Source organism: Rhinolophus ferrumequinum, chromosome 18 (genome assembly GCF_004115265.2).
Source record: "Rhinolophus ferrumequinum isolate MPI-CBG mRhiFer1 chromosome 18, mRhiFer1_v1.p, whole genome shotgun sequence".
Taxonomy (NCBI): Eukaryota; Metazoa; Chordata; class Mammalia; order Chiroptera; family Rhinolophidae; genus Rhinolophus; species Rhinolophus ferrumequinum.
In genome coordinates, this window is record NC_046301.1 from 15,317,793 (window position 1) to 15,337,078 (window position 19,286).

The 19,286-nt window shown below is 40.5% G+C and overlaps 1 protein-coding gene across 1 annotated transcript; it reads left to right on the top strand.

The window, feature by feature from the left end:
* The first annotated feature begins 10,365 nt into the window (after window positions 1-10,365).
* RAB33B (RAB33B, member RAS oncogene family) lies at window positions 10,366-18,292 on the top strand. The gene is made up of 2 exons (XM_033134552.1): window positions 10,366-11,273; window positions 16,289-18,292. The coding sequence occupies exons 1-2, from the start codon at window positions 11,025-11,027 to the stop codon at window positions 16,727-16,729; spliced, it is 690 nt and encodes a 229-aa protein (XP_032990443.1). The 5' UTR covers window positions 10,366-11,024; the 3' UTR covers window positions 16,730-18,292.
* Window positions 18,293-19,286: the final 994 nt, after the last annotated feature.

The following is a 19,286-nucleotide window of genomic DNA, read 5'->3' on the forward strand; positions in this document are numbered from 1 at the left end:
TTAAATCCTGGCTCAGGTCTCTTAGGCAAGATGCTATGAATTTCTAGTTTATAGAGTTGTTGGACGGATTAAGTAACATATTATATATAAAGTGATTACCATAAGGACTGATACATAATAAACATTCTTTTTTTTTTTTTTTTTGAGGAGGGCGCAGCTCACAGTGGCCCATGCTGGGATTGAACCGGCAACCTTGGTGTTATTAGCACCACATTCTAACCAACTGAGCTAACCGGCCACTCCAAGCATTCATTTATAAATACTAGTTTTTGCAAAAGGATGTTCTTTCCTGTTTAATTGTCAATATTCTACTTAATTATCCTTATTTTTCTATTTTCTCCTGCACTACATTGGGCTAGCATATTCAGGAAATATGTAGTTTCTAATTCTTTCCTAGATAGCAACAGCTCAAATTTTGAGTTTTTCTGTAGTATTTTATACAACACATGCTAGTACTTACACTACTTTGCCTTTCAACACACAAGAGAAAACCACCTGTAATATCTCCATCCTCCATCATCGTGACATTCATGGAAACTTACTAGTGTTAGTGAATTTGGCAGATTTCTTAATGCTGCTGTTAAAAACCATTTAGAAGATGTGACATAAGGCCAGTCCCATGGTCCCTCCTTCCATCCATCCAGTAGTGACTGAAGACTACCTCTAGGAGCTAGGCTTCATAGGATATGTGACACACAGTCTGCTCGCACCTTTTTCACAGGCTAGTAAAGGAGACAGACAAATTGAGAAATAATTGCAGCAGCAGTATATAAACCCCTATGAGTCAGTACTCATTTCTGTTTGGATGTACTAGGAAAAACTTCAGTTTGGAAAGATGAAGATGAATTTCCAAGACAGACAAAAGATAGGCTGTTCTGAAGGCACAGATACGTGAAACAAGGTGGAGTACTCAGGGAGTTGATGTGAAGTGTGAACAGAATCTGGGCAATGAGGCTGGGGCTCAGATCAAAGAGAGACTTACATGGCTTACTAAGAGGTTGACTTGGGCTTTGTGTAAGCAAAGGACAGTTAATGGAGAATGAGGGAAGGATGATAAGTGTTTGAGAGACTTCTGCCAGCAATGCGATGGGAGCGGGGAGCAAGCGTGGCTGCACCGACTAATGAGGAGACAAGCTGAGCTAATGACTATCGCTCACTGCGCTCTCACTATGTGCCAGGCAGTGTAGGAAGCGTTCTGCATCCGTTAGCTCTTTAATCCTTGAGAAAACCATATGAGGTGTATCCCTCCCATTGAACAACTTGAGGGTCATAAGTTGCCCAGGCCCACACAGCTTGTAAGTCAGTGATAAAGATCTGCATTCCAGCCCCGGTGTGTCTAATCCCAGCGTGATTGCTTCTGATCAATATTACCTGGGGAGAAGTGGTAAGGACGACTAAGTACGGCGAGGAGGGCAGGGTATACAAGAGATACTGAGATGGTAGAGACTAGATAAGTTGACAGTTGGAGGGGAGAGCGTCGTGAATAGAGAAGGAAGCATTAACAGTGGTGTCCAGGGTTTGGACATAAAACAATTTATCGTCGACAGTATCATTAAACAGTAAGAATTAGGAAGAAACTGAGGAGAAAAGTGAGGTCCTTTTCGGACATGCTTATGGGACATGTAAGTCCCATTAAGATGGGTAGGAAGCAGCTAGGTATTTGGGTTTGAAACTTAGAAGAGGTGATGGAAGAGTGCATTCTGAGTGGGGTGGCCTGGGACAAGACTGCTGAAAGAGACTGAGCAAAGATGATGGCTCACAAATACCAACAGAAGCAGGTAGAGGAAGAGAAACTAACAAAAGGAGACCAAGAAATAGTTGAAAAGTAGAAGATAATTGTATTGAATCAAAATTTTTCAAAGGTTGGGTTCAACAGGGTCAAAATCAAGACACTATAACTAGTATCTACCTATTTGGTAACATTTTAGTCTGAATAGCAAACGTTGGCAATGATGTTCAAAAACACCAGGAACTTTCAGGCACTGGCAGTAAAAATTGATAATCATTACGAGGGAATTGGCAATACTCGTTTACTAAAATTAAACATGTGCATATCTTATGAACCAGAAATTCTACCCTGTAAACATTTTTACACATTTGCCAGAGGGACATGCAAGAATGTTCATCACAGTTTGTTTATAATAATGGAATCTGGAAATAAAATGTAATATGAGAATGGATAAATTGTGCTATATTCATTTAATGGAACGCTATATAGTTATAAAATGAATAAGCTAGCATTAAGTGAATGAGGATTGTTCTCCAAAACTGGTGATACCAAAAAAAGTTAAATGACATCATATTGTATATCTTGTATGTAAATTTTTTTAATGTAAAACAATATTTAGTATATTGGTTTATGGATATATTCATGTAAAGTAAAAGTTTAAAAACAGGCTTGGGAGTTCTAAACAAAATTCAGGACAGTGTTTCTCTTTAGAGGAAGGAGAGGCATGTAGATGGCCTATGATTTTTATTTCCTAAAAAACATGGTTGAGGTAAATGTGGCAGTGTTAAGATTTGGTGTTTTTGTTAATTTGGGGTCTATATAGGATACTTTTTTTTATAGTTAAAACAATTTTTTATTTCCCACTGAAAAAAATGGGTGGACAAAATACTGAATAATACTAATTCAGAAAGTAGGGAAACTATCCACAATTGAAACAAATACTACTTTGGTTTCTAAGCTCCCAAAGGTCAAGGGTCCTTTGTACTGATCAAGGCTGACCAGAAGATGAAAAGCAGGAGGGAGTGTTATCAGGATGTGTAACAATTTCTTAGGAGGAAAACAGGCTCTAATAATCAAAAACATTGTTTTTTCCTCTGTGATTTCCAAAGTGCTCATAACGTAGATGAAGATAAGTGTCTCCGTCTTAAATGACTCGCTAAGGAGCGCCCAGCCAGTAGCAGGGCCAGGGCAGAGAACCCGTGTGTATCCTTCCCCACGTTGCTCCCGTTATCAGCTGGGTGTTCAGGGTCACTGTGAATGTGAAAGCAGGAACTTGAACCCAGGTTTTTCATTTCAAGGCAAACTACACTACACTGTTCCTGAATCCCATTATTCTGCCTAGAGAGCTAGTACTGAAGTTCAAGTGCTATTTAGAACTTCCTTAGAGAAAAAAATTGTTGAAATAAAAATGAGTATTTTCTAAACTGTGTTCTTACAAGTATTTGTTTCTCTATCCCTTCTGCTATCCTGACACTGCTTTATGTTGCAAACTTATCTTCCCTCCCCCAGCCTCCTGTTACGCTGACATTTGGACTTCCTTTTACAATGGGGAAGTGGATCTTTAAGATGAAGGTAAGTATCTAAGATCATGGACCTCGTTTGTGAATTAGAAACTACCTTCGCTGTACCCCTTAAGTGAAATGCAGTTCGTACATCAGAAACCGCTCCAGTGGATGGGATGGCAGTACTGAAGTGGCCCAGAGGTGTGTTCCAGACGCACTGATGATTACAGACTGCCAGGCCACCTTGCTGAAGTATTATCATTAGAAACCAAGGAAATAGGGTCCATGTGTGCTTACCTTTCACCCCCACTGCGTGTGATGTGACATGTATGCTGCAGGCCAAAGAGACACTCCTCCCGAGTGAAATGAGTGATGACACTACCATTGCTGAAAACTGTTAGAAACTCACAACCTCTAATGTTTCTTAGATTTTGCAATGAGGAAGTCCTTCATTGAATGAGCAAAATCGGTTTCCACAGAGTAGTGGGAATTGAAGCCCAGGAATGAGAGGTGAAGCCATGGACACTTTCAGAGAATAACACTTTTTCCAAAAGCTTTGAATGAGATGGAAAGAGATGAAGGGCAGAAACAAGGAGATAAAGGGAAAAAGAGGAGTCATGGTATTTGAGAGATTTAAGCATGATTGTAATTTGAAAGGAACTTCTAGAGGAGGAAGAAAATTGAAGGTGCCAGGTCCCAAAAGAGACAGGAAAAGTGGGCCCTGAAAAAAGTTACCTTTTCTGAGAAATTAAAAGGAAGTAAGGGAATGGCTATAGGTAAATATATAGCTGTGAGAGGAGAGGTTTGTGATAGATGGCCTCAATATTTTTTGTGAAGTAGGAAATAATAGCTGATGCTATTTGTGAAGTAGCAGCAGGTGAAAGATAAGTCTGGGGGCGGTTTGAACAGAAGGGAGATGGTTTGGAATAAACAGCTGACCAAAGACAAAATCATTAATGAACAGTGTTAATTACCAAATTGAGTTTGGAAATCATGAAAGTATAGTCGTTGCATGATTATTTCTCGTACCTCAGCCGGATGGCTTACAAGGCCAGGCATATTATAGGACTGATGCAGAACTGAGGTGAATGACAGATGGAGGAGCAAGACAGGGATGAAGGGAGCTGAGGGCATCGGCACCAGACAGAATATAGCACTGTTCTAGAAAGGTGAGTGGGAAGAGAGAGAGCAGGGAAAGACAAATGGAGGGGTATTGAAAGCACTGGTGAGAGAACAGGTCACATGGCCAATTAAGAGAACCAGGCCAGATAATGGAAGAAAGTGGGACCAGAATAAACTGGAAGAAAAGGCAATATTATAGGAAAGGAAGTTTTGAGATTGTGGACCAAGCCACTGGGGGTAGTATGGATGGAAGGGTAAGGGTATTGAAATCCCTCAGAACTACTCCAGAACAAAGTGGAATGTGGCCAAGAGAATGAAGTTGAAGTGGCCTTGGAACGGTGATGATTGGGTGTTCAACGGACCATTCACATGAATATTGAGATCTAGGAAATAATGAAAGGAATTGAGGTTTAAAGGAGTAACACGATCCAGGTACATTATTGTGGGGAAATGACCTGGAGGTTAATGGATGTTAGGAACCAAGCAGGTAAATGGTGACAAAACTGGATGGAATGAACTTCAAAGGAACGAAAGTTTTTACCAGAGAGTGAAGTGGTTTAAAATAGAATATGGAGAAAAATGTGGTATCAATTCTAAGTCTGTGGTGCATAGAGTTTGAGGAAACTGAAAAGGAAGCAGTATCGTTGAGAAAGAGGTCAAGGAAATAGAAGACATATTTATTCATCAACAACAACGGAGGGTACAGGTCAGTTTATTTTCAGTGGAATAGGTTGCCGAAGCCCACAAGGGAAAGGCCCAAAGGAGGGTCTTGTGGGAAAGGTAGGGGTGAGGGGTCAAGAGGGCATGCAGTCAGGCACACAGCAGTTTGGAGACGAGAGGAAACCGGTGGTTGGGTGGTGGCCACTGTCTGAGCAGTGACCACGTATAATGGGAATGAAAAGTTTGGATGGAACTACAGTCTCTCAGCTTTTGGCCCCGTTTTTCTTTTAACAAAACGATAAAGTGAAGGTCCCAGGTGGTGTTTGACCTTTGTAGGAGTGTTTCTAGATCTATGGCTGTCATAATTGTTGGACCCTTGCAGGGGATGCTGTGCAAAATGCTGAGTGTGGTAGTATTTGGCTTAGTCTCTGCTCAACTTCCTTATGGGTGTAAGACAAACAGCCATTGATTGGTCACACTTTCTGGCAGGCATGGCATGCAGCAGACATCCCAAAAGACAATATAAGGACTTTACCGGACTGCACCCTCTTTAGCATAAGGATCAGTACCTGTACTTTCTATAAGGTGCAATCCCTTTTTTCCTGCTTTTGTAAAAGATAGACTTCATTCACCAGTCTTTTGGAGAGAGTATGATGTAGTGGAAAAGGCTTGGACTCACAAAGACTCAGACCTGAATCCTGGCAACTTGGGCAGTTCACTTTTCGGAGTCTTAATCCATTATGGGTATAATAATAGACCTTGTATGTAAAGTGCTCCAAACCCAAAAAATAGTCAATAAATGTTTTCCCATCATTAATTATTTCATAAAAGTCTTATTAAAGACTATCTGCCAGGCACTGCGCTTAGTCCTGGGAATCCAGTGATGAATCTGACATGATTGGGGCCTTAAGATCCTTAGTTTGGTAGAAGGAGAGATGAAGATAAATATATTCGATGACAGGTGAATATATGCCTGGATGGATGCACAGATGGAAAACTGGGAGCCTGAGGGAGCAGCAGGAAGTTCTGCCGGCCTGAGGTGTAGTGAGAAGGCAGGACTTCCTTGGCTATTCCTTCTGTTGTCTCTGCTCATCTTCCTTCTACTCTGTGCATGTCTCTACGTGCAGGGCACGTTTCCTGAAATACATCCAGTGCTCCATGCTACTCCTATGGTATCAGTGATAACTTATGTGCTGAAGGGTTCCATATTTCCCTACCGAACATCATGCCATACATCCAGTTGTTAAATAGATATACGTGGATATACCACAAGTCACTCAGCTCAGCAGGAGCTAAAATTGAATTTTATCTGTTCTCAAAACCTGCTCCTCCGCTTTTCGGGGCACCTCCTTCTGCTCAGTTCTCAAGTCAGAAGCATGGAAGTCATCTTTGGTGTCTCCCTCTTCCTAATTCTGCACAGTTAGCTTTTAGCAAGTCACATTTACTCTATCTGACCATTTTCAAGCCCACTTCTCCCCACTTTCCTGTTTATAATCCTATTTTAGTATCATCTCTTGCCCAAATTAGTCCAACAACCTTTAAATGGCCTCTAATCCCATCTCCTTTTAATCTATTCTCCCTACTGCCACCAGAATAGTATTCCTAAAATACAAATCTAATTATTTCATTGCTTGGCTTAAAATCCTCCAAAAGCTTCCCATTGCTTCTAGGATAAAATAGTTTACAGGGCACTGCAGAATGTCATCTTTCCTTACCTCTCTTAGCTCATTAATTCATCACTCCTCTTATTCCATGCTTTTATTATAGATAAACTTCCTCCCCTACTGGTCTTCCCTGAACCCCCCCCCCCCACACGCTCCTGGTGCTCTTCTGAGCCCACATAGTTTCTGTACTTCTGCTCTCAGAGCACCCACGACACTGTACGGAAATGCCTAGTCATTGGTTTCCCTGACTAACTCCTTAGGGCTGGGATCAAGTTGATGGTTTTCTTGGTTCGGTGTGGTTTTGCTTGCAGTGTGTACGTGTAATACAGAAGAGCCTGGAGCATAGGGAACACAATCAGCTGCCTATGTTGAGGCTTGTACTTACGCAGCATTAAGCCACACTGGCCATCCCATTCACAACACCCTTTGGAAGGAAATGTAATTGGCTGAGGCCTTCGGTATGTTCCTTGAATAGCTACATAAAAGAGAAATTGAAACGGTCAAGAAGTTTCAACAATATACTCAGTATTCAATAACTAGATATCGATGTTGTCTCTACAGTTTACATCTAAATGAATACAGCTAAATTTTCTCTCAATGAATGACCTGTTTTTACATTATTGCATGAAGTAGTAACATGTTTATTCCATTATCTACTCATATTCTGAATTTAAATATTCCCTAGTATTTATTCCCTAGTAAAGTGGAGCAATTTCAATCATTAGAAATAAAATATTGTGGACCATTTTACCTTATGTAAGGTATTTAATCATTTAACTATAATAATTTATAACTAATCATGTAAGTGATTTTATCTTTATTGTCATGATTATCTTGTCCAGAAGTTAAAATACACACACACACACACACACTCTAATCTTAAAATTTTACACTAATGTTTTACTCAGATTTGACATAAAATAGTATAAAAGAGGAACTCAACGGGAAGTGTTTTTTAAAAACAGTTTTATTGAGGTATAATTTACATACTATAAACTGCTTATACTTAAAATGTACAAGACATATGTACACACCCATGAAATCACCAAAGTAATAAACATACCATCACCCTAGTTTCCTCCTGCCCTTCTGTAATCCCTCCCTCCTACCATGCAAGCCCCTAACCTCAGCTTTCTATATCTAGTTTATGTTTTTCAGTTTTATATAAATGAGACTATACAGTATTTACTTTTTAAAAATATCATTTATGTCACTCTGCATAATTGTTTTTATTGTAGTTCACATACAATATTACTGATTTTTAAAGTCTACTTGTCTTATCAGATACTGAGAGGGGACTTGAAATCTCAGCTATAATTGTAATTTTTCTATTTCTTTTCTGTCAGTTTTTACTTCATGTAATTTGAAGCTTTGTTACTATAACTTCTTGGTGAATTGACCCTTTTATATGAAATGTCCCTCTTTATCGCTTGTCTTGAAGATGGACCAAATTCCTTTTCCTGAAGTCTACTTTGTCTAACATTAATACTGGTGATCCAGCTTTATTGTTTGCATATTTTCCCATCATTTTAATTTGAACTTATCTGTGTTTTTATGTTGGTGATGCCTTTTATGTAAACAGTACATAATTGGTTTTTTATTTAGAGAAGTAGGTCTTCCTTTTAATTGCAGTGTCTAAATTTACAATTAATTGATATGATTGATACTTGTTTTCTATTTGAACAACCTACATTTTTATTTGCCACTTTACCTTTTTGGTTCCTTTTGGACTAATTTGTAGTATTCCATTTTAATTCCTCTGTTGGCTTAGCTATGCTTCTTTATTATTTTAGTTCTAAGTTTTACAGTATACATCTTTAACTCATATATGACAGTCTACCTTCAAAAAGTATCATACTACAACACATATACTATAATGTAAGATATTTTCATTTTTCCCTCCCATCCTTTGTGATATTGTAGGCATACATTCCCTTTCTATGTGTTATAATCGCCACAAAATATTGCTATTATTTTTGCGGAGAAATAAGACTTTAAAATTTACCCACTTTTAAAAAAGTCTACTCTTCCCGATAATATAATAGATTCTCTTTCAACTATCAAACCTGGAGGTTCTGGTGTTTTTCAGTTAAGAAGAGTGGCATATACTTTAGTCTCATGAAGAGTCTCTCAAACTGCTAGCTGAAAATACAAAACTCCTCATAACTATGTCCAGCGTCCACTGTGATTTTTCCATCTCAGTGGTGCTCAACTGTGTATAATTGGGGTTCAAATTGATAATCCTTACACAAGAAATTTTTCACTTCACTCATTTATTCATCATTTGCTGAATAACAACGAGCTTTCAGTCTATAGTCAAGAGTTGACAATCCAGTAGGTAAGACAATACATAATTATTAAGCAGTGAAGACAGCATTCAAAAACCAAATGAACAATACCCCAAAAGTGTGTTAGACTTAGACTAAAGCAAAGAACATTCTGAGCTGAACTAATCAAGAAAAGCTTCAGAGATGAGACTTTTGAGCAAGGATGTGAAATATGAATAGCATATGGATAAACAGACAAGATGAAAGAATTTCTGATGCAGTGTAGCAAGAGTTAAACCAAAAAAGCCAGAATACAAAAAACAAAGAGCAAAGGTCTTGGGGTGCAAAGATGTTACTTTTGTCACCACCCTCTGAAATTACATGATTATCCACATTTTTGAATTGTTCAACTGCTTTTTGTCTTAAATCTTCTGATTCTCTCCTTTTAATGGGATAAATTAGAGGACTATATTCCAACGCTCGCTACTATAGTTTCTGGGATGATTAATCTTCGTGGAAATAACTTCACAGATAAACAATCAGAATTTTCCAGCCCATGTTCTAGTACCCAAAACAGAAAACTGAATAAATGTAATTGGCATACACAATTCAACGAGGTTGTAAATTCCTGTTAACTCTGGCCATGTTCAGTTTCTACCATTAATTTGCTCTGACTACATTTTATCTAATGGAATAAACAGTTTATCTCCTTTCCTAGAACTCTCAGTGTTTTATCATTCCCCTTACTCTATTTAAGACCTGCCATGTCCTCCTCTCCATAGTCCTCGACTTTCAAAATGCCATAACCATTTGGCTCAAACAAAAACAGTCTTATCGCAAAACAACTTTTCACAAAATGCAACGTTTGCACATTTTGGACCTTTTATATGACTTAATGGATGGTAGGTTTCCTCTGTAAAATTCACGGTAATCCAGAGAAGGCTCTTTAAGGCTGGGTGGTCTCTCCTATTCATATTTTCCTTAGGTAGTTTGCCAGACAATTCCTGCAGACGCTCAGTAATATTTAACGCCTACACCATCGTCACCCAGGCATAAGACGTAACTAGGGCATGATGGGTTTTATTCTCATCAGAGAAGCCATCTAGTAACTCCCAGGTTCAATGCTCCCAAGTGGCCTACAGGTGATCTTTACTTCTTGGGCCGGGGACATCGGCCAAACGAGCCCTGGGCACCAGGGTCCCGCGGAGACCATCACATGGCCTAACGGGCGGCTAAGGAAATTATTCTTGGCCACGCGGTGGGCGACCTCGAACTCCTGCCTACTCTCTGACAGCCATGCGCCTGCCAAGAAAGAAGGCTGCCACACTCCCCGCAGCTCGCCGCAAGGGCTTCCCGCGCCGGGCGGGCCTTTGGCAGCACCACCTCCAGCCTTTGTCGCCGTCCCAACTCCCGCGGTCCAGAGCGGCCGGGGGAGGCAGGGGGCGCAGCGCCCAGCCGCAGGCCCGGGGAACCCGTCCCCACGTGCACGTCCGGGAAGGCCCCAACAGTACGTCGACCACAGCGCCCAAACCGACGCCGGAGCCTTCGGACAACCCTACGGACCCCCACCAGGCGCACGCCCGCGGCAGAGGCGGCTCTACGGCGGTCTCGCGAGAGAACGCTGGTGGTACCTCCTTCCTCTCCGCTGTCTCTGTCTCCCCGCCCCCAGACTGCGCGGCTTCCTCCGGAGGGTGGGAGCCTTGGACGTGGCGTGACGGGGCCAGCCCGGGTGCCAGGCCTGGGGCGCTCCGCTCGGCCGCTCGGCAGGCTGGCCTCCCGCGCCGTCGTCCGGCCCCCGACAGATTCCGGCCTTCCCAGGTAGACGAGCGCCGGCCCGAGTGACGCAGGCGTGCAGCGGCGGCCGGGGCGGGAGGACCTGCGAGGCTGGGAGGGGGCGCCTCACCTGCGCGGGCGGGGGCGGGGCCCAAGGTGCGCACGCGCGCCGCCGGCCTGGAGGGCGGTGGCTCCGGCGACGTTGCTCAGCCGAGCCGGCGGGCTGGGCGCCCTCGCTCGCGGCGGCGTAATCTGCTAGCGGGTCTGCGTCTGCTTTCCTCCGCCTCGGTGTGGGGCGGGCCAGGAGATGGCTTCCGAGATGGAGTCGTCGTTGGAGGCGAGCTTCACGTCCAGCGGCGCGCTGTCAGGGGCGTCGGCCTTCCTGCCGCCGGCACGCTCCCGCATCTTCAAGATCATCGTGATCGGCGACTCCAATGTGGGCAAAACGTGCCTGACCTACCGCTTCTGCGCCGGCCGCTTCCCGGACCGCACAGAGGCGACTATCGGGGTGGATTTCCGCGAACGAGCGGTGGAGATTGATGGGGAGCGCATCAAGGTGAGCGGACGGGGTCTGCCAGGGGAGCAGGGACGCCCCGGCGTGATTCGTGTGCCAGCCCCACCGTGGGTTAAACGCTGGCCCTGTGCAATGTGTACGCTCCAGTTTTTTCTCAACGCTGATGGGGAGATGGGAGTTGGGGATTGGAAGGATTTGTATGTAGCAAACTTCCAAGGCCGTGCTTCTCCAACTTGAATGTCGTGCTCTTTACCCAGCATTTTTTTTTAAGGCGGATTCTGATTCGGTAAGGTCCCAGGGGATGCAGAAACCGCTAGTCCGCGGATCGTGCTTTGAGTAGCAAGAGTGTGGGGGGCAGCCGCTGACTCACTGGCAGTGTCTCATGTGCTGGAAGTCAGTGAAGTAAGGCCCAAGGAGAAACAGCGAAATTTCTCAAGCTGGGAAAATCTATTTAGTAAATATTCGTTATTAAACAGTCACCTGAGCATTGCCCTGGGTATTGTATCGTGACAGTGAAGCCCTGTTGTCTTTGAGGAAGTGCTTAGGTAGGTTTGTCACATCCAGTTTTGCTGCTGTAGTTTCTGTATGACGCTGAGTTGTTTAGGAAAATCTGTTTTCCTGCAGAAACATTCTGTACCTACTATTATAGTTCCTGCTTGTGTTGCCAGAAGCACATTCCTGGTGCCACTCTCTCCCAGTTCTTTTTTAATGTTTATTGCTGGCTCCTGAGACTAAGGACGCAGTAATAATAGTGGAGAAGGTCATGAACCCAAGGCCAAGACGGGGGTTCCGAGGACTTGGAATGGGGCACTGGAGAATGAAGACCAATGACAGGGCCACGGCCTCCTGATGGTGTGAACCTGACACTCGTCTTCATTCCAAGCCACTGCTTACTCCTCAGCCATCTGCTGATACCACCCCTTAAAACATGCGGAGCCTAGGAACTGCCCTGCCTGCCTGATACTGCATTTACGTTTTTGCTTTAAATTATTAGGTTGGTGCAAAAGTAATTGTGGTTTAAAAGGTGAAAAATAATTGCAAAAACTACGATTACTTTTGCACCAACCTAATAGGAGGTTCGTCTTTACTTCCGTCCTCCATGGGGGAAAAAAATAGGCTCACTGCTTCCTTCCTACACCCTCATCCTTGAGGCAAGGACAATTTAATTTTTAGTTCCCTAACCACCGCCCTATCCCCCCACTCCCAAAGGGGTTTAAATGCTGAAAGTGGTACAGCAAAGAAGAAATTGGGATGAAAAGAAATCATCCTTCTGTAGGCCCTTTTGCCTTTTCATTTTCACTTTAGTTTTTTATTGTCGCATTGAAGCTACCAATGGTGATCCTTTGGGTGCGCTGTGTTAGGGAGTTCACAAAAGATTTGTATCCATTACAGAGGAAAAGATAGAATAAGAAGAGACTGGAGGTTGTCATCAGAATTAGGTTAGGCCCAGGAACTGTAGGTGAGGAAAATAATGGGGCTTCGGAGGTTTGAGGGCAGCCTTAGTTTGGGAGAAGCAGGAGTTCTGGGAGAAAGTGCATGGGTTTTGGAGCCCAACTGACCTGGCTCAAATCTGAACCAATGAAAGGGTAAGGATGGGCTGTGTGTCCTTAGTAGGGTGCCCGAGACTGTTCCAGTTTTAAAACTGGAAGTTCCACATCCCTGGAACCCGCTCAGTCTCAGGCAAACTGGGGGTGGTTTGTTACTCTAGTCCTTAGGCAGGTTCCTTAATCTTTCAGAGTCTATGTTCTCTTCTGAAACATTGAGATAATAATACTGTGTCAGGCTGGTGTGAGAAGTAGATGAGAGCATACATGAAGCACCAGGTTAGTTGGTAATCTTTAGGAGATTCTTCTTCCCTGGTGGCTTAACACCATCATTCTGCTTTGGCTCCATCAGGTCTGTAGCTGCATAACCAGAGAGTGAAGCAGGAATAAAGCAGAGCTTAGGCAGACAGATGAGCGGGAGAGAAATTCCCCCCAACTGGGAGCAGGATATTAAAATAAGTAGAGGGAAGGGAGGCAGGGGAGGAGTTGAGATTTGATAGCACTTTACCTGCTTCTGGTTTGCCATTCATACTTTTAAGATCACAGATGAGTCAGGTGCAAATGGAAGAGATACTTACATTGAAAAAATACAAAGCATGTCCAGTGTATAAAGTTGAACACTTAACTACTGGGATAAGTGCTGGCAGTGATAAGTAAACGAGGACCGAGGTGTGAGGAAACTGGGAGCACGGTCGGTCCTTGTGGTCCCGTGAGAGGAGTAAGGAGAAAACGTTTTTTTCTGGGGTCATTCTTCCTGAGCTTCAGCCTAATCTGTTATGTCAACAAGGACCTGGACGCAGTTTCGTTTTCTTCTTTCTAAGGCCTTAGCCATTGATTTGTACCTCCAACTGGAAAACTGAGTGAGATATTTATTGTGGTTCAAAAGACTACAGAAATATTCTGAAATTTCTGTATCAGAAAAAGATACAGCTACATTGGACGCTTTTTCAAAAACTTTACTTTTTTAGTGTCTTAAAAAAATAAATGAAGTGAATAGAAGAGCTTCATCCCATGTACTGTTTCTGCTTTTTTGTTAACCTGTACTCCATCTTAAGTGCTGCTGAAGTGTTCATATTTTCTCTTTGGAAAATATAAGCCTAATCTGAAATGACTTTTCTTCTAATTTCATCTTAAAGTGAAAGCTGCACAGCTCTATGTTACTTTAATAAAATGACATATTAGACTATTTTGTTTGATAAAAATGAGATCTTGTGCTAAATGTTTTTAATTGTGGACTAGAAATTTTTCAAAGAGCATGTTGTGTAGCGGTGCCCTTTCAGAATCAGTTAAACGCTTTAGGAAATGTAATAAAGTCTGTATTGGTTCATCTGTTCCTAAGTATTACATATGTAGAGTTAAAAGAGGAAGATAAATGTGGCAGCAATTGAGGACGATTCCAGGGTGAGCCTCAGTCTACCCTTGACCTGTTCTATCTGCTTCTCGCCTGTAGTAGTCTCTCGGCTTTAGCTGTCACTTCTGTGAAGACGACTTCCGAGTCTTTGGTTGGCCCAGATCTCTGTCCTCCTGTCATTCTGCATTTCCTCCTGTCTTCTCGACATGGCTGTTTGGATAATCCCTCCTTCGTCTCAAATGTCTGAAGGAATTCATCTTTCCTAGCAAATCTGCCTCTCCTGTTTCTTTTCTTTTTTCTTTTCTTTAGGTGTACAAAACAATGTAATAGTTAGACATTTACACCCCTCACAAAGTGATAACCCCCGTCCCCCAAACTGCTACCCCTCTATCATCGTATATAGCTGTTACAATTCCATTGAGTCTATTCCCTATGCTGTGCTCCACATCCTGTGACTATATACATATATTAAATTACAGTAGACATTCATTATTATTCAGCTTCAGGTGTACAGTGCAGTGATCAGGCATCTACACCATCCCTGAGGTGGTCTCCCTAATAAGACAAGTGTCCATCGGATACCATACAAAATCTTTACATTATTGATTATATTCCCCAAAATATCTTTCATATCCCCGTGGCAATCTTGTGGTTACTGACTGTGCTTTCTAATCCCCTCACCCTCCCCTTTATCCCCACCCCCCTCCCATCTAGGAACCCTCAGTTTTTTCTCTCTGTCTCTGAGACTGTTTCTGCCTCTTCTGTTTCTGCTCAGCATCATCCAGGGGAGGAATGGGGGTAACTGCTAATGGGCATGGGGTTTCTTTTTGGAGTGATGAAATGTTCTGGAATTAGATAGTGATGAGGATTGCATAGCCTTGGGAATATACTAAAAACCACCGAATTGTATATTTTTAAAGGGTAAATTTTATTGTATGTGAATTATATCTGTTTTTTTAATTAAAAAAAATGTATCTTTAACATTTAGAAAGGTATTTGGAAATAAATTGTATGACCTGTCTAAAAGCTGCCTAAATAAATTGGAGCTGATCTTTTCTCTTTTAATAACATTTCCTGTAACTCTATTCAAACAGTAATTTCATCAGTGAAGAATGATTTATAATGTTTCAAGCACAATATACTTACAAGTTTAAAAAAAAAGCACACAAAAAGGAAATATACCAAAATATTATTAATGATGGTCTTTAAGTCAATTTCCCCTTTATTTCTACTTTTCTGTTTTCCATAACAAACATGCATTTCTTTTATGAAAACTAAACTTCAAAAAAATACACAGAATTTAGACCTGTCTCAAAGTTCTCACTAAACACAAGTGGTGATGATGAGGCTGTGTATCCCTGAGACCATCTGTTGGTTTTGTTTTAGGGTGGGGTGAACTCAGCAATACTGTTCCCATCATCCTGCTGAACTTATACCTCCTAATCACATCAAGACTTCTGGGAAAGAAGAAGTGTGAAATAATAACTTCACACTTTATTGGAGAGCAATAAAAGTAATTACTGAGTTAATGAGGCATTTACAAAGGGCCATCTTTAGATGTCATTTTCCCCAATTCCCTCTTATTTCAACTAGGAAATATTGTAAGTGTTTTGTTGGTCGAAATGTTTAGGATAGACAAGTGAATTTTTTTAGCCTTTTAAAATTTTCAAGGGAGCTTGGATTTCATAGACTGTGTGTGTGTGTGTGTGTGTGTGTGTGTGTATATGTATATGTATGTTGGGGGCTAGACTTCATGACTCTAACATCTGTCCTAAATCTGCTGTTTTAAATTAGACTTGTGAAAGGTAGAGAAGGGCATATAGTAACTAAATTTATAGGAATTAGACACTTACGTTTGTTGAAACCTGATACAGTTTTAATATTTTAATCAATTTTTGAGGCATAATTTTATTCAGACATTTGATTTACTGAAATGTAAATGCTAAATTGAAATATTTGTTCAGGTGCTTGCATTAATTGCAAGGTGTCTAGCTAGCATCATGAAAGGTGGATCCCATAAATAACACTGAAAAGGCATTATGGAAGGGAACAAAGTAATAGAAGGGAAGAAGTACTAAGGACCATGCAAAGGTGATTCAGATTTTCAGTATGAATAATTGGAATCAGTTTTTTCTCTCTCTCTCTTTTCTTTCCGTTTTCAGATCCAGCTATGGGACACAGCAGGACAGGAACGCTTCAGAAAGAGCATGGTACAGCACTACTACAGAAACGTCCATGCCGTGGTCTTCGTGTATGATATGACCAACATGGCTAGTTTTCACAGCCTGCCATCTTGGATAGAAGAATGCAAACAACATTTGCTAGCCAGTGACATACCACGGATTCTCGTTGGAAATAAATGTGACTTAAGAAGTGCCATTCAGGTACCTACAGACTTGGCACAAAAATTTGCTGACACACACAGTATGCCTTTGTTTGAAACCTCTGCTAAAAACCCCAATGATAATGACCACGTGGAAGCTATATTTATGACCTTGGCCCATAAGCTTAAGAGCCACAAACCATTAATGCTTAGTCAACCCCCTGATAACGGAGTTATCCTGAAACCTGAACCAAAACCTTCAGTGACGTGCTGGTGCTAAGTAACAGCCTTTGTTATACTATTTAATTTTGACTAAAGAAATACTTTGGAAGTATGACAGTGATAGTCATACGATTTCATCTCAAATACAGTGAATCATCCTGACACTTTGCTGTTTATCATCATCATGCTCACTTTCGTATTCTGTATTTGCTTAATCAAGTTTGTCACTGTGACAGCAGAAGGAAAAAGTTGCTTTTCAGGTGAGGTTGAAAATGAAGCCAAGGTGGGACGAGTCAGAACATCTCTCCCTTGAGAGCCCGGGGCAGGGGGCTTCAAATAAGCGTATGATGGAGTTTCAAGAGTCAGTGACTGTTCAATCCTGTGTTCCTGTGATTGAAAACCAAATATTAGGGGTTCAGTACACGCTTAACCGTGTGTCCTTTGAATGGGATGTGTTCTCAGTTGGATAAAAACTGGTATTTGCCTCTCCTTAGACTTCTTTCTTTGTATTGATGGATTTAATTGCATTACTATTGGTGCATTTTAGAGCTAAGACTTTAGTTCCAGTGGGAGGAGAAGGCATCGAATGTGTTCTGGTTCTCAGTCCATAAAGAATGACTTTGCCAACAGATTGCGATGCTTGATATTTCTAATCAGTATCAGGTATATAAAAACTTACTTTTAGAAGAGTAATTTGAATTGTTTTCTTAGTAAATTCTATTAAAATAAGCAAAATTAGTTAAATTTTAATGCAAATGAAATGACATAATAAGGTGCTTTATATTTTATTATGATATCTTTAAACAGTGAAAAGCAAATTGAAAGCCTATGAGGAGTTGTAACTTGGGGGAAAAATAGGTAAATGTGGCTCCTGGCTACACAGGAGACCTATTCTTAGCTTTTAGTAATTTCTGAATGTGTATCTGGCATAGTATCTCTTGCTCGCCCTCACACCCAATCAACTTAATGACTAAAGGCTGAATTAACAAATCATCTTCCATTTGGATTGTAGCTCCGAGGACAGACCTCAAATTGCTGTGAATTCCCATATATCTGTAATAGTATTGTGTTACAGTACATCAATTTTTAAAATCTTTACATTTTATGGCTACAACATGCTATTCCTCCTCAGTATGAAAAACAAATTAGATATTGAAAAATATCTTGTCTGTCCTTCAGTGGTGGAAAGAATATTTCAAAAAGTTTTTTACCCTACTTTTGTTTTGAAGTTAAGACTTTGCACAGAGGAAATAGTACGAAGCTATCATGAACGGACGTAAGCCATGAACTTTTACTGCAGTGTGTGCACTAACACTGATAGATTGCTGTCCTGCATCATTTTAGAGGAACTTAAGCCAAAAGATGATTGTACTTACAGTATCTCAGAATGTGGGAAACAAATTAAATATGTGTCTAATCTAGGATCTTTGTTTTATTACCATGATGGTCCTAACTAGATAATTTAATTATGAAAGATAATTCTATGAACTGAACTAACTGCAAGTAATAATTATAGGAAATAATTCTTCAGTTTTAAATATTAGAGATTAAGGAAAAACAACTTGGTTTTATTTATGTTTAGGGAGATGCTAGAATTAAAAAGGATTTGACTTTATGTAAATTAATGTTGATTTGTAACTATTTTTATAGTAAAACCGTGACAGCTGTAATAATTATGATGGGTGTAGCAGTTTTTTAAAGAAGGGAATCTGTTTATTGCTTTTCAAAACATTTTCTAAAGTGGGGGAAGAAAGTTTACAGACTTTCCAAGCACATTTATGTTTTTTCAGTGCTAGTGTTAATGGTTTTTAAAAAAGGAATTTAACTTTCTTTTTGTAAGAAGTTAGTAGTTAACTATTTACAGGTCTGTGAAAGGATTTACTTTTTTCGCCTTAATATTTATTAATTTTAAAGTATTTGTATCTTTCTAATGATTTGTTTCAATTTTTTTATATGTATGTTTTTTATTTTTACAAAGAGCATACATATGAGTTGAATGGAGATAAAGCTTTTAGGTATTTTCTAAAATATTTATAGAAACACTTCATTGACTGTTGAGAAATCACTTCCAAAATGGTGGCTATCAAACAACTAATTATTAATTTTTAAAGCACAAGTACATTTTGTAACTCATGTGAATTTATGTTAATTGTGACCTTTTAATTGAAAACATATATATCTGGAGAAGTTTTAATTTGAGAACACCAAAGGAAGCTAATCCAGAATTTAATATAGTTAGCTATTAATGATGATGCTTTATTGACAGTATACTGCTAATATGTTTCCTCATGAAATCTAAACTAAAGTTAAATAATTTTTTGGTGGGATAGTGTCACTGTAACATTTCCCTCATGAAGTTCAATAAACCAGCTTTGCCATAAAGAAATTTTATTTCGATTGGTGCCATTCAGATGATTCACTGGTTATCTAATGGCAGAGTTTATAGTACTTACCAAACTGAAAGATGTGCAACACATTTTTCTTTTATAAAGTGACATCAGTCAAATTGTTGACCATTTCTACAATGAAATGTGTCTGGAATGTATTTCATAGTAAGGAATATGCTACTTAAGAGTTATTTTTACAAAAACAAACACTATCTCTTCCTGGTGGAT

What these genes read in the sequence shown, in the direction of transcription:
- RAB33B (XM_033134552.1), top strand. Translation starts at nt 11,025, where the DNA reads ATGGCTTCCGAGATGGAGTCGTCGTTGGAGGCGAGCTTCACGTCCAGC. An exon ending in TTGATGGGGAGCGCATCAAG is followed by an intron (nt 11,274 to 16,288) that starts GTGAGCGGACGG and finishes TTCCGTTTTCAG; the next exon opens with ATCCAGCTATGGGACACAGC.